This window comes from Vicugna pacos, chromosome 29 (genome assembly GCF_048564905.1).
Source record: "Vicugna pacos chromosome 29, VicPac4, whole genome shotgun sequence".
Classification (NCBI taxonomy): domain Eukaryota; kingdom Metazoa; phylum Chordata; class Mammalia; order Artiodactyla; family Camelidae; genus Vicugna; species Vicugna pacos.
In genome coordinates, this window is record NC_133015.1 from 8,544,862 (window position 1) to 8,559,314 (window position 14,453).

Consider the following 14,453-nt stretch of genomic DNA (forward strand, 5'->3'; position numbering starts at 1 on the left):
GATTAGTGACTGGCCCAAGGTCACACAACTATTAAATGGTGGAACCGGACTTTGATCACAGGCATTCTCTTTCCCACGTGTTCTTAATCACTATGCTTTTAAAGAAGCTCTTAAGCACTGTGCTTGGCTGATGATAACCATGTAATTTCTTGTCCAATCTGGGATGCTTATGAGATTGAGATAATAATGATTTCAAAACAGCAGGAAAAGCTGGAGTTGCCCTGGGCCAACTGGGATGTATGGTTAATTTAGTTCTGCTGCCTCTCACTAAATTAATGTTTGTTGAATAAATAAATGGATGGATGGATGGATAGATGGACAGATGGATGACTAAGGTGTTCATGTCATTTCATCCTCGTGGGCGAGCTGCAGTATGGAAACTTTAATTTCAGATAATGAGCTTCAAGCTGACCTCATGAGGGAATGTGATCTTATAGAGATGAATACTGATTCTCAGAGATAATCAAAGAAGGAAGAAAAAATCGGAAAATGGCTTATTCCTTTTCTACTAAAAACCCCTTCTACTGACTAATCAATGGAGCATTAATTCTGGTTCAAAGGACCCTGAGGAAGGAGCGTTTAATGGACTGACCAGAAGGCCAGAGCTGCACTAGTTTCAACAGGTGGAGTGAGGAACTGGGGAAACTGCCAAAACATTCAACACGAAGTGCACTCGAGCCCACGTGGAGATGCCTCAGTGGCAGCCCTCCAGCTATAAATCCAGAAAGCTCTAGCAACACAGCCTAGATCACTGTTGCCAGATGTGGTCCTAAACTCCCGGAAGCAGGCCTTTCAAACGTACTGATGGAGGGGGAGGGGGAGGGGGAGGGGGGATTCATCGCCTTTTTGTTTTAAAAGCCCAATCAGAAATCATATTTCGCCTCTGTGTCATGTCTCTCTTTACATTTACTCTGAGTTAGAATTATGTCCATTTAGTGAGAAAATGCTTATTTTATGATAATCAAAAATATTAACTGGCAGTTATGGATTGTTTTGATTATAACCAAGACAAAAGGAATTTATTAGTACTTATTTAGATGTAGCATGTTTGATAGGCAGAATCTTGAAAAACTTGTATCTTATAGGAAAGGGTGTGAAACCATGGCAATAAGAATGTTGCTGGTCGCTGGTCTGGGTTGGACATCTGTGTATTTTTGAAAGCCTTTAGTGACTCCTTATTTCTTAGATAAAATGGAGTTTGCATTGCCACCTAGTCTGGCATTCGAGGCCCTCCACAAGCTCACCTCGCTACTCTGCAACTTCCTACCCAAACCCACTGGCTCAAACTACTGGTCTACCCCCTGCTTTGAAACCACACTTTCTGTATTCTCACCTTTGAGTATCCTTTGAGTTCTACATCTAGAACACATTCGTGTCTTCTCTATTTGATTAACACTATTTATTTTTCTATTCACCCAGCTTTTTAAAGAAGATACTTCTCTGAAAAGATGCTGTGATTCACAAGTAGTGAAATGACTTCCTTTTTCAGTGGAAGTCAAAGTCAAGTCCTTAATCATGCTACTTTCTGACCTCGATTCCTACCAGTCTCTCCTTGCTCCTTCTGCTTCAGTCATACTGCCCTCTGTGTTATTTCTCAAACAATCCTAGCATACTCCTATCTCAGGGCCTTTGCACTTGCTCTTCTCTTTACTTCAAATTCTACCCCCCAGGGAAGAGCTGCAACACTCACTCCTTACCTTTCTGCCTTTTTTGTTTGTTTGTTTTCCCTCACTATCTTTATGTCTTCTTTCAAATGTTCTCATATTCAAGAGGCCTTTTCTGACCACCCCATACGAATAGGACCTTTCATCCCAGTACTGACAATTCTTTGTCCTGCTTTATTTAGTACCATATGACATGTTATCTATTTATTTATTAGCTATTTCTCCCCAACTGTAATATAGAGTTGATGAAATATCACTAGTGGCTAGAACAGTGCCTGTCAAATAGTAGGTGCTCAATAAGTATCTGTCAATTGAGTGCTTTTCCCCAGGCTAAGAATTCTTTGGACTGTAGACTTTATTTAGCCCAATTTCAGAAGATGTCATTTGGAAACTTACTGACTAAAATTTTGTTTTAGGATAGGAGGACGAAATAAAAAGTCAAACCAAGTTACATATTGCTCTTTTAACATTTGGCCCTGCAAGTCATCATTGATTTACTTATTTTAAAATATTTTTAGTTCTAACTATTGCCAGGCGCTATTAAACAAAAGACACACTCTTTACTTTCATGGAGTTCATACTCTAATGGGGTATACAGGGGTAAATAAATATGCAAATAAATATATCTTTGCCAATTGGGCTAATTACTACAGAGGAAAGATCAACCTGAGTACCATGAGAGAGAATAACAGATATAGGCTGGGCTTGGAGAAGCCCCCTCCCCACAGTGAGGGGCTGACTGTAAACTGAGACCCTGGGCTCCCATAGGTAGCCAAGGAGGATGTGTGGGATTTAGATCCTACTACTTACAGTAGGTCTTAAACGTCACTCAGGTTGGTTCTGATGATGTAAAGATTGAAATCATAGCATGGAAGTTTCTTTCTAACTTTCTGAGTTTCTATGTCAATGTAATTTCTTAGAAACTACGTAAGAAAACAAAGTTGAATCTGAATAATTATCTGGTACCAATTGGAAAAAGTTTGACAGAATCACCCCCCATTGATGACTAGAAGTTTTCTGGTTTAATTATCTGTATCTTTGCTGTCCAGCTCAGTAGCCACTAGCCACATATGGCTATTTTCATGTTTCTGTTTATTATATTAAATAAGACTGCTGAAAAATTACAAATACGTATGTGGCTCACATTATATTTCTATTAGTGCTATTCTATAAAGTTGCATTGATTGCTTGTTTTCTTTCTATTTGTATGAAAATAACCATGCGGGATATTGACAGGTTGAAAAAAGAGAATTACAAATCGAATAATGTATGAGCTAAATAATTATTCTAATTGTTATAGTAACAGTAAACATTTACAGATAAAAATTGTAGGTATCTTTAACGTTCCCCGTCTTCTGGTAAGGACACCTCAGTTTTCTTTGGGGACTCTATTCCTCCACACGTCCCTCCCCAGGGATCTCACCTCAACGCCTCTGCAGGTTAGTGGTGGTCATGTGATCCATGCTAGCCAATCAAAGTACTGCATTCCCTTGGCCACAATGGCCCAGGGTTGGGCATGTGACCCAGGATAGGTCACTGGGTCTCAATTTCAGGACTTCTGTTAAAACTCTGAGGAAAAAGAAGCTCTTTTTCTGCTGGAATTGCTAACTGGTGAGAAAAATAATTTCGGACTGACTGCTTGAAAATAAAATTCCCTGGTACTGAAACCAGTTAGATGTGGAAAGAAAAGAAAGATCTAAAAGAAAGTTTTCTGACAATACCAGTCTCCTGGATCAAGTTGCTTTTGAAGCTGCAACCACTCCAAGACTTTTCAGTTACATACCCTCTTTCTGCTTTAGCTAGTTGAGTTGGGTTTTGGTTATATGCATGTCCTTACTTAGGTGGTTATTGAAATATACACATTTGCTGAAGGCTCTTTAAACAGAGTTAACAGTTTTTCCAATGAGTGCTAATTAAGTGAGCAGAACTCATTAGAAAAAAATCAATTAATGATTTCTTAAGTTGGCACTTTCTGTTAATTAGTTATATTTTCTTCTAATTAAAACCCTACCACCAGGACATAATCCATATAATGATTTTTGCCTTGAAAATTTTAATAAGAGCAGAAATGTGAAGGAATACTGATTTTAAAGGGTTCCCAAAAAACATTTTTCCTGGGTGCCGCAATGCTAGATGATTGCATTTGTAAATGTCTTTTAGCCACGTGGCCAATTTCTAGGTCAATTCAATTGTTTAACTGTGTAATTGTTGATAATTTATTGTCAGGGTGCATGAATTTTTACCAAAGTCAGTAATTAGTTAACTCAGGGAATATAACGAGAAAGCCCATTTAATTCTGATCATCTGTATGTTCTTCGTTTTCTTTTAATAATTTCCTTTGAATCAGCAACATCCTGAACCGTGGTGTTGAATTTTCACCTCTTAAGTTTCAGTTTCAGCTCAGTTACTGACTTTGTATTCTAATTAAGTCATAGCATCTCTATTTGTCAACCTATGACCTATTCCTATACCTGTGACCTGTAAGATGCCAGTGTTTTGGTGAGAACTTAAATTGCCTTGAGTGCAACATGCTCTTTACTATTGTAGTTAGTTGTTTGTATCTGTCGGCAGCACAGTCTTAAAGGGCTCTAATTCTGAATAGGTTCAGTGAGGTTTACTATGAGAAGAGAGCTATAACTAACACCAACTGAAGCTGACACACGTTTTTACAGCAATTTCCTGTGTATGTATGGGAACTGACATTAGTATTAGTATTAGAATTAGTAACTTAATTTCCTCCGTTTGAAAGTATCTATAGCAACAGTAATTCATCAAATACAATAAATACATATGTAGAAATATTTATCAAATGCTTAAAGAACTTCACTTGAGTAAGAATTGAAATTGTGATCAGTATGTTACACAATATAGAAACATTTTCCAACCACGAAGTTTAAAACAAAAAGCATTTTTGGGTTTAGAAAATTTAATATAGGATTTATAATCTTTGAGCTTTGTGTTTTGATACCACATATGTATGAATATGAATCTACGTGTGTGTGTGTGTATGTATATCTACACACGTACACGCAAACACACTATGGGATTTGTTCTGTGCTCCCTGTTAGAGAATTCAGTCTTTAGGGGAGGGACCATCTTCATTTTACTTTGTAACTACCCAACATAGAAGTGTTTAATATATTGACTGATTCTTGATAAACATCTTAATAAAATAAAATGATTATAAATGCAGAGTTTCCATTCAAATCATAAGACCATGAATGGAGCATATTCTTAGTGACTACATGATTCTAAAAATACATCATGATAAAGCCAGTGGAAAATACAACATCGGAATGAACTATTTGAAATAATTTCATTTCTGTTAATCCAGAGCATCTCAATGGGACAGATTCCTATAATCAAATAGCTGGTACATATATATTCACACCTAATTTCTGTCTCTATGTATAAAGTCCTTGAGATTTCTGAGTGCCCTCCATTTTTAATACCTTTGGCTTTTCTTAGTCATCCAATTGTGGAAAATTAAAGATTTAGCTCTCTAAGGAAAAGCTCTCTAATACAAACTAGGACCAATGGAAAAAGAGAAAAAAATGCCATCAAGGCTTAGAAATGGTTACGGGAAGATATCCAGAGATTCTGGAGAGGGTTCTGATCTTGGATGAACCAACTTGAAGGACAGGGAGTGAGACCTTGAGGACAGGGGCAAGCTTCTGGCCCTTATCCTGGAGGGAACAGCATTTCTGGCTGGGAAATAGCTCAGAGGGAGAATCTGGTGATTTCTAGTACCAAAGAAAGCCATGCACTACACTGGGAGCAAGAAGCAGACAGGGAGGGAGGAATCACCACTTAGGCGCCACTTCCCATCCCAACCCCTGGAGTGAAGCTACCTAAGGCTGAGCTTTCTTGGCATCGAGGATGGGTCAAGGCAGGGAGGCATCTATCAAAAAGGATCCAAGATGCGAAAAGGGCACTAGGGCATTGAATTTCTTTTGGTGTCTGAGATTTCTGGTAGCCTCAAAACAGCAGTTTTTACTTTAACTAGCCTGGCTCTGTGTCTAGAAGACCTACGTGTGTTGGAATGGTGCAGGTTCAGGCAACACTGTCCCTTGGAACTTGTGCCAAAAGTGTGTGTGTGTGTGTGTGTGAGCGTGTGCTGGCGAGGGGCTAGGTGGGGTGGGGAAAGGGAGCGAGCGGAAAGCAGTATTTAAAAACCCATGGGAAAAGTTACCTTTCTTCTTTCCTCTGCAGCCTCCAGTTTTTTCTGGATCTCCTCCAGGGACAGATCTTTCTTCTTGGGAGAAGCTAAAGTCCGTGGGGCTTCTGAGATGGGAGATGGTGGCTTTAAGATCAGCTCAAAAGCCTGGCCGGAGGCACGTTTGTTGATTTGCTTCACTTCCATATCTGAGAGATGAACATTTGAGAATGTTAAGCAGACCGAGAACAAGTGTGGGTTTACTCAAATAATTTGAATTCTGGCAATTAAAAGTAGCCTTGTTATTCTGACAAATAAAAAACAAAAAGCTCCATGTGATCATTTACTCTATGTTTTTCTGAACACATAGACTTCTTTCTTTAGTACAATTATGGCTATATTTTAAATGAATACATATTTACAGAGTTGGGAAATTCAACAATGTCTATTGGCGGTTGAATAATGATGGATACACTCAGGAAAAAAGAGCCTGGATTGATTTTAAACTGAACTTTACTATCGTTTTGAATAAGTATGAGTCTCAGAGGAAAATCAAGTAGCACAGATTTATATTTATTTATTTAATTTATTTTTGGGGGAGAATGACCATGGCTGGAGGCATTTTCAGACTAAATAACGAGGAAAACAATGAGGTTCCTCCAGTTCTCTTATATAATCCTGTGGCCGGAAGTCAAGTTGCTGTGTTAGAACCGACGTAACTCCTGAATGGTTGGAAATATTTGGCCCAGTCAAGGCTGATGTGCAAAGCCTCCTGCCAGTCCCTATTTTGCCCTCCAGTGTGTTTGTTGGTCTGAGTCTTCAAGCAGGACAGTGCCCACCCTGGGGAGGACACGGTGATGGGTCTCCCTGTCTTCAAGGTGCTTATAGTCTAATGAGGACAATAAGACAGGATCCCACTGTAATATCTTTGCTCCTGTTTGGTTGCTACTTAGAAGGTCCTCTTTCAGCATCACTCAGCTGTAGACAGGAGCCGGGGAAGAGGCACTGTGGTGGAGGAGGGAGGGGGCGACACCTGCTTATCTAATTTATCCATTCTGTAGTACATGTAAAAGCCATTTAAAATCAATAACTGCATAATTTGCATAATAAAGAAATGAAAAAAACTAAAAAATAAATGCATCATATGATTTGTAATGTTAAAGAATATGATCGATAATATAAATTAGAGTGAGAGGTTGCATCTACTGGGACATTCGTGTAATTACACAACTTATAGCTTCATAAAATGTAACGATGCTTAAAAGCTCATTGGACAGCTCTCGTTTTTAGATGAGTATTTTTTATTTTGAGCCCCAGATTGCACTTCTCTCATTTCAGCCCCCTGGTCCTTGTCTTGTCCTCTGAACCAATCCAGGGTCAGGCCAGTCTCTGTTGTGCACAGCCATCTTTCAAGTCTTTGAAAACAGTTATGATTTTTCCATTTCAAATCTTTCCCTAAGGCTAAAACATCCACAGTGCCCTCAGGTGGCGCTGCTTGGAGATCTTTACCACTGCACCACTCCCCAACCTCATAGTGCTCGCTGATTTATTCATGTCCCATGAAAATTGTGGCAACCAGGCTGGCCAAGTCTCCAGGTGAGTTCTGACTAGAGCAGAGCAGAGAAGAAATATCACTTCTGTTTTCTTTTTTTCCCCCTTTAATAGAGGTACTGGGGATTGAACCCAAGACCTTGTGCACACCAAGCACACACTCTACCACTGACCTATTCCCCCCACCTTGAAATATTACTTCTCTTGATGCAAATATTAGCTTCCATTAATGTTCTTTTAGCAGCCTGGTTAGTTCATTTTAAGACTGTGGTCAGATAAAACCCCAGGTGAACAACAACTGGCCTTATTTAGATCCTTGAATGCCAACAGATCAGATAGACAAAATCAATTCAATAAGTTTCTTAAAAGAGACATTTTTTTTTCACAAATGTAAAAATGTTAAAAAATTTCCTGAAGGCATCCAAGTTTATACTTGTATCTTAAATACAATTCTATAAAAATTATAAATGGATGGAAAAGGATTTCAAGAGAACATGGGCAAATCAAAACAACTGATTTGATAAGGTGGTGAAATTTCTAAAGGGACTGAGTTAGAGACTCTGGGATCAGAACTGCCCGGATCTGCATCCACATAGTGCCTCTTCCTAGCTGTGTGATCCTGGGGGAGGTAATTCACTTCTTTAAGCTTTCATTTCCTCACCTAAACTTTGGAGATAAAAAGGCACCTTTCTCATGAGACTGTTGTGAAGATTAACAGATAAAGGATACTTGTCCAAATTAATCAAATTATATATGTGAAATATGTGCAGTGTTTTGTATGTCAGTTTCCCTCAATACAGCTGTTAAGAAATTAAATTGTAAAGAGATTCAAAAGGAAAGGTATAAAGGTTACTAAATATAAAGCACAAGCCAAGCACTTAGTGTTTATAAATGTAGACAATAATAATAATAGTTATTATTATTAATTCTTGTTATAACACTTGTCTGCAATAAATACTTCAGATTATTAGCTAATATAGAAACACAAGGCAAAGTTAAAGACTTTGGGAATTTGAAGTTGTCTACCAATTCTTTTTGGAAGCGGTGCACAAGCAATGTTGAATTATCTAGTTAACTTCTAAGACTCAGCTTATATGTAAACATATAACTTCAGATTTTTGTTTTCGCCTCTTCAATCCCTAAGTGGGCAGAAACCATCACTGTCTTCTGGGTCTTCCCAGTAAACATGTATAACGTCTGTCTCAGCACGTAACCACACTGGGTTCCACCTACTGGTTATACATATGTTGGGCCGCAAGTGCCTGGAAGAGGCCAGAGCCGTCTTCATCCTCAGAGCCTCAGTGACAACACATAATGAGATATTAGAGTCTCAGGAGAAAGAGAGCTGGTTACTGGTCACAGCAACTCCCAGCAGATTCGGGATCAGCCTATTGTATTTGCTGACTGAATGAACTTACACAAAGTAGGCATTGGGCCTGTATTCTAATGAGACTTTTGGCTGGAAACTGAAACCTTTAGGCATGAAAGACATTTCCTTGTGAAATAATCAGTTCATATTTATGATGCTTGTGCCATGATAGAATAATTTTGGAAGAAAAATGCCATTGAGTCTGGGAATATTTTAAAGGCACAAAAGGGGTTAATTGCCATGGACTCCTTCACTTTATCTTTAATGTATTTCTTTATATGTATGGGAAAGAAAAATCATCGTGAGCCAAACAGGTAGCCAAACATGCCTCAGCTTTGGTCTAAGGCACATAGAACTGCAGCACATAGAACTGCACCAAACGTTTTGATTAAATGGACTGAGTTAAGTGAAGATGTTATTATTGCTAGTGACAGCTAGCATTTTGAGTGCTTACAAGAGGCCAGGCTCTGGGCTAAACATGAAACCATTTAAGCCCCAAAAACCTGCATTAAGCCACTGAAACCCCACAGCAACACTGGGAGGAAGACACTAGACTTAAATGGAGCTCAAAGAATCTCAGTTACTTGCCCAGGGTCATGTGGATAGCAGCAGAGCCAGGAAGGAAATCAAACTAAGTAGAATGAATCTAGCTAAATCAAACCCAAAGGGTTTTGCTGCAAAATAAACTTCACAGCCTTGACAACTCTTCAGGATTTAAAAAAGAATCCACTTTATCTGGGGCTTCGGTTATAAGTCAGTTTTATTATTGGAACTTGTTAGGTTGTTGACATATACACAAAATATGGGGACTTTAGAAAGACCATTATACTAAAGCAAAAACTGCTGGTGGCTGATTTTCTCTCCTGAGTTTTCAAAGTATACAGCATTTTCTTGTAAACTGTGATCTGCTCTAATTACAGCCTAGTGTATTATGTTATTTGTAAGGAAAAGCCTCTGATGTATTTTGGATGTTGAAATGCTAGATGTAGCACCTGATAGCAACTCGCTTTATTTCTTAAGACACATCAATGGTGCTGTTATTAGCATCAAGCTCATACTGCTTTGAGCAACAGGCAATCAGTAAGTCCTAGCAGCTAGACCTGGCAAGTCAACAGTAAGATCTACCAAATCTTGATCTCATTCTACCAGGAGCTGTCAGAGGGAAACAAATGCATCCAGCAGGGGCGTTTCTGCTGTAGGCAACTCACCATCGTAAGTGTAGATGTTCATGTTGCGAGGTTCCGGGTAGAAGCAAGAGCAGATCAGTGACAGCATGGACAGCTCCTTCATTTTTTCCTTGTAGGCTGAAAGACAAGGCCCAAGATTAGCATCGTTCGTTTTCTGGGTTTCCTCTGAGCTCTTCTTTTAATCCGAATAATGTGTGCATTCTCCTGGAGAATGAGAAATGCCAGGGAATTGCTCTCTTTCAAAAAATGTCAGCAAACAAAAGATGGAAACAGAACCCCAAGGCGCATATTCCTTATTACACAGAACATAAAACACGTTACTGCAGGTGAGAGAAAGGGAGCTAGAGGAGGAAAGGAAGGTAGAGGCAACTGAGATCCAGCAGGGCAGGAGGGAGAAGCAGGAAAGGTACGGAGGAAGCAGGAACAGACAAAATGGGCACCGAGATAGTCCATTCCAGTCTGCGTGCATGCAGGGCTGTTGTAAATAAGTCAGATTCAGGATGTGTCCTTTGTTTGAGCCTGAATTGCCACAGACTCATTTGGGAAGATGCGGAGCGCTCATGGAGACAATTAGCAAGCAGGTGCATCCCCCAGGGACCAACATTGCACACTTCCTGATACCTCCCTCTTCCCACACAAGCCAGAAACCTGGAGCTGAGATCTGGTAGAGATCTCCCTTCCTCTCTGCGCACACAGTTTGGATGCCAAGCGCCTGCAGGAGTTCAGACGATGATCTCCTCCCTCCCTCGCTCGCCCCCGCCTCCCAACCCCCACTCCATTTCCCCCTTTCTCCTTCAAGAGGCCTCCTGCCCAGGCCACCTTGGACGGCCCGTTATCCCGGTTGGACATCACCAGATGGGGATAAGGAGGTGGGGTCCTCTCACCTTTGTTGATTATTTAATTAGTGAGATTAATAAATTAAGGAAAATGGAAGAAAAATAATAGAGATACTGTGCACTAACTTGTGAGAAAGTACAAACAGATGGTGCTGTCCTAACACATCAGATCTCACGGGGAGCAGGTGCCTCTTGACAGGGTCTTCTGATCATTATGTGACCAGGGGAGAGGAGTACATAGGGAAGACTGGCATCCCTAGGTTGTTGGGGCATTGTTGCCAGGGGCGTCTTCAGTTGGCCAGTAGGGGGCGGATTCAACACCTGGATGCTTAAGAACTACAAAAAGTCAGGTTGGGAAGGTTCTAAGACATCATTCAGTCAACTGTCTTCCCATTTGTGAAAGAAACTGGCCCACAGAGGCCAAAGTCAATTATGGCCAGTGACTAAGCTGTGGCCTCTGGATAAAATGTACTAAATCATTCTGTCTTAAGAGAACTTCTTCTGGCTCTACCTTTAGGATGAGGGTCAATGTGTCATGAGGGCTGGACATGCTTGCACACAGTTGAACCACATGCAAAGATCACATATTGTCAGATTGCATATGGTTCAAACTAACACATCCAGAGCGTCTCTCTAGAAGAATCTCCTTCCCTGTTTAGCTTAAGGAAACTTAACGTAAGCAACACAATTTGCCTTGTGCCAGCACAGTCCTGCCAGCACCCATTCCGAGAGATTTTATTGGATGCGTTTGGCATTTTAGAGGGCTGAAACCATATTTCTTTGTCTTAAGTGTCTATTTAGTTAATAAAATTATGTCGCTTAAAAAGGTCCAAGCAGATCTTCACATGGATGCTCAGCATGAATCACAGTATCTGTCACATGAAAGCATTTTGTGGTTCAATGCATTTAATTCTATGAACTGATTAAAACCTAAACAGCAAGCTTTGTAGGCTTGAACCATTTTTGGTAAGAGAATGCCATATGGCATTCAGCACATTTTGCAAAATTAAGGACACATTAGAAGCACACATTAAAGACATCAACATTTTTAGGTAGGGACAATCCAAAAGCAACATAAAAGGTTTTCGATCTCATGGAAAAGAGACCTCTCCTACACTGTTGTTGGGACTGTAAACTGGTGCAGCCACTATGGAAGACAGTATGGAAATTCCTTAAAAAACTAAAATTAGAGATACCATCTAATCCAGGAAATCCCACTTTTGGGCATACACTCAGAAGAGATGAAAACTCTAATTTCATAAAGATGTATTCACCTCAGTGTTCATAGCAGCACTATTTACAATAGCCAAGACATGGAAGTGCCCATCAACTGATGATTGGTTTAAAAAGATGAGGTGTATATACACAATGGAATATTACTCAGCCATGAAAAAGAATGAAATATCGCTATTTGCAGCAACATGGATGGACCTGGAGATTATCATATTAAGTGAAGTAAGTCAGACAGAGAGAGACAAATATATGTTATCACTTATATGTGGGATCTAAAAGAAAATACAAATGAATCTATACAAAACAGAAACAGACTCACAGACACAGAAAACAAACTTACCATTACCAAAGGGGAAAGGGGTGGGGCAGGGATAAATTAGGAGTATGGGGTTAACAGATACAAACTACTATACATAAAATAGATAAGCAACAGGATTTACTGCACAGCACAAGGAGCAGTATTCAGTGTCTTGTAATAACCTATTGTCCTTAGTTGGCTGTACTGCACGATCTTGATTATATACTGTTTTGGGCCATTCAATACTGGTTTTTGATGTGAAATTTTTGTTTACTAAACTATAAGCTCTCTGAAGGCAAATGTTGCATCTTAACTCACTTATGAAATGATTTACAGCATAGTTCTGAGTGGAACAGAAAGCAGTTGCTTAAGAAGTCATTGGCTATTTTGTTCATTGGTTTTAAATGTCTCTCAATAAGCAAGTTTTTATGATCACCACCTATGGTCAAGAATTTCTGTGAGGAATTATGGAATTACAGAGAGATACAATAGATGTGTCCTCAGTCTCAAGGAGTTTTCAAGTCAAGGAAGCGAAGTATATTGATATAAAAATCAACAAAAACACATGCAGAATAGAGTAAGTGTCAAATAGAGGCTCAGATAATTAGCACTAGAAACTGAGAAGAACCTCAAAGTCCTGGGGCTGAGAGGAGGGTGGTCAGGAATGGCTTTACAGCCCGGGCTGCCAGATTTAGCCAATAAAAATATTGAATACCTAGTTAAGTTTTAATCCAAATATTGAATGGGATGGGACATACTAAAAAGCATTCCTTGCTTTTCTGAAATTCAAATTTAACTGGATATCTTATATTTTATATGGTAATCAAAGCAAATGGACCAGGATCCTAAGACTGACTAGGGTTGAGGAGAACAAAGAAGAGAGAAAGTTTATGTGTTATTGTTGATGTGGAAATGGGCTACTGAAGACACCATAGGGAAGGCTTTTATGGGAGGTGTAGTGAGTGCACAGAAGGACTGATGACTCAGCTCCAGCGAGCATCATTCACTGCATGGTCTTCGTGAACGGTGTTCTCTCTGCTTCAGAAGACAGCATTCATCATTCTCATAGATGACACTGCAATGGGATTTTTAGGAGTTGGGTCCTGACAGTAAGTCCTCTTTGAGGTCAATTTTGCTCTGGGATTTTGCGAAAGATGCTTTGATTTTTGCTCATGTGAAAAGGTTGTTGTGATTTAAAAGATTGTGTTTACATGAAAACAAACACTGATTTTTTATAAGAATGTTAGAATGTCAAAAATTTTAAACATGTAAGCTTAAGAGAAATTTAAGCTTGAGAGCTTAGTTGTGAGTCTACCCTCAGGAATATTTAAGTGAGAAAGCTTGCAAGCATGCAGTTGGCAATGGGTTGGCTCTGGTTTGCCTGCATGGTTCTGGTTTAAGCCTATTCATAACATGTCCTTTCACTGTCAAAAATCTGGCCATTACAGCCATCCTAGCAATAGGGAGCCACTGAACGTTTTGAAAGTGGAGTTACCTGATCAAAGTCTCTTCTTAGACTTGGCCATCTTATGCAGGAAAGACCCGTCACTAGGAGACACTTGAAAAACAACTGAATGAAGCTCAGCAGGTAATGCGGTATGGCTTTGGGAAATGGTAGTGTGAAGGAAGGAGGAAGGGAAGATGCAAGAGACTTTATGAAAGATGAATTGATGGAAAAGAATAACTAACTTTGGAGTCAAGGGCAGAAGGAAGAGAGTGAGAGATCTTTGTGGATGGGTAGCCAAGGGAAGCTTTCCAGAAGTGTCACTAAAACTGAGTCTAATAGGATGAGTTGGCCTTGCAGAAGATAGAGCAAGGGATGAGGATCTGAAATATATATAATTTGGATAAACTATCTTTATTTACAATAAAACAAATCCCAAGCGAATGCAAAAGCTATTAGAAACATGCTAAGAAGATTTCACTATTGGTATTTCATACTTTGGGTTGATGATCATTTTCTTCATTGGTTTTCAGAAATCAGCATATCTTAATCTCTTCACTGTACCCGAACGCCAAGCAGAGTACGCACGTTTGTAAAGATGTGGGAGGAGATAGCTAATTCCATATAATTTTTTTTCATAGCTGGTTGCATTTGCTATTAGCTATTAATGTTTGAAAGTAAGCCTATTTCTCTAGTAAATTCATTTAAATTTCAA

The 14,453-nt window shown here is 39.5% G+C and overlaps 1 protein-coding gene across 1 annotated transcript in view; it reads right to left on the reverse strand.

Moving 5' to 3' along the window:
• The window catches only part of STMN2 (stathmin 2), a 41,983-nt gene that overhangs the window by 13,692 nt on the left and 13,838 nt on the right, over positions 1-14,453 (reverse strand). Inside the window, exons 2-3 of the mRNA XM_006202388.4 lie at positions 9,949-10,044; positions 5,857-6,029 (exon numbers count right to left, since the gene is read on the reverse strand). Of these exons, the coding sequence (XP_006202450.1) occupies positions 5,857-6,029; positions 9,949-10,044 (269 nt within the window). The remainder of the gene's footprint in view (positions 1-5,856; positions 6,030-9,948; positions 10,045-14,453) is intronic.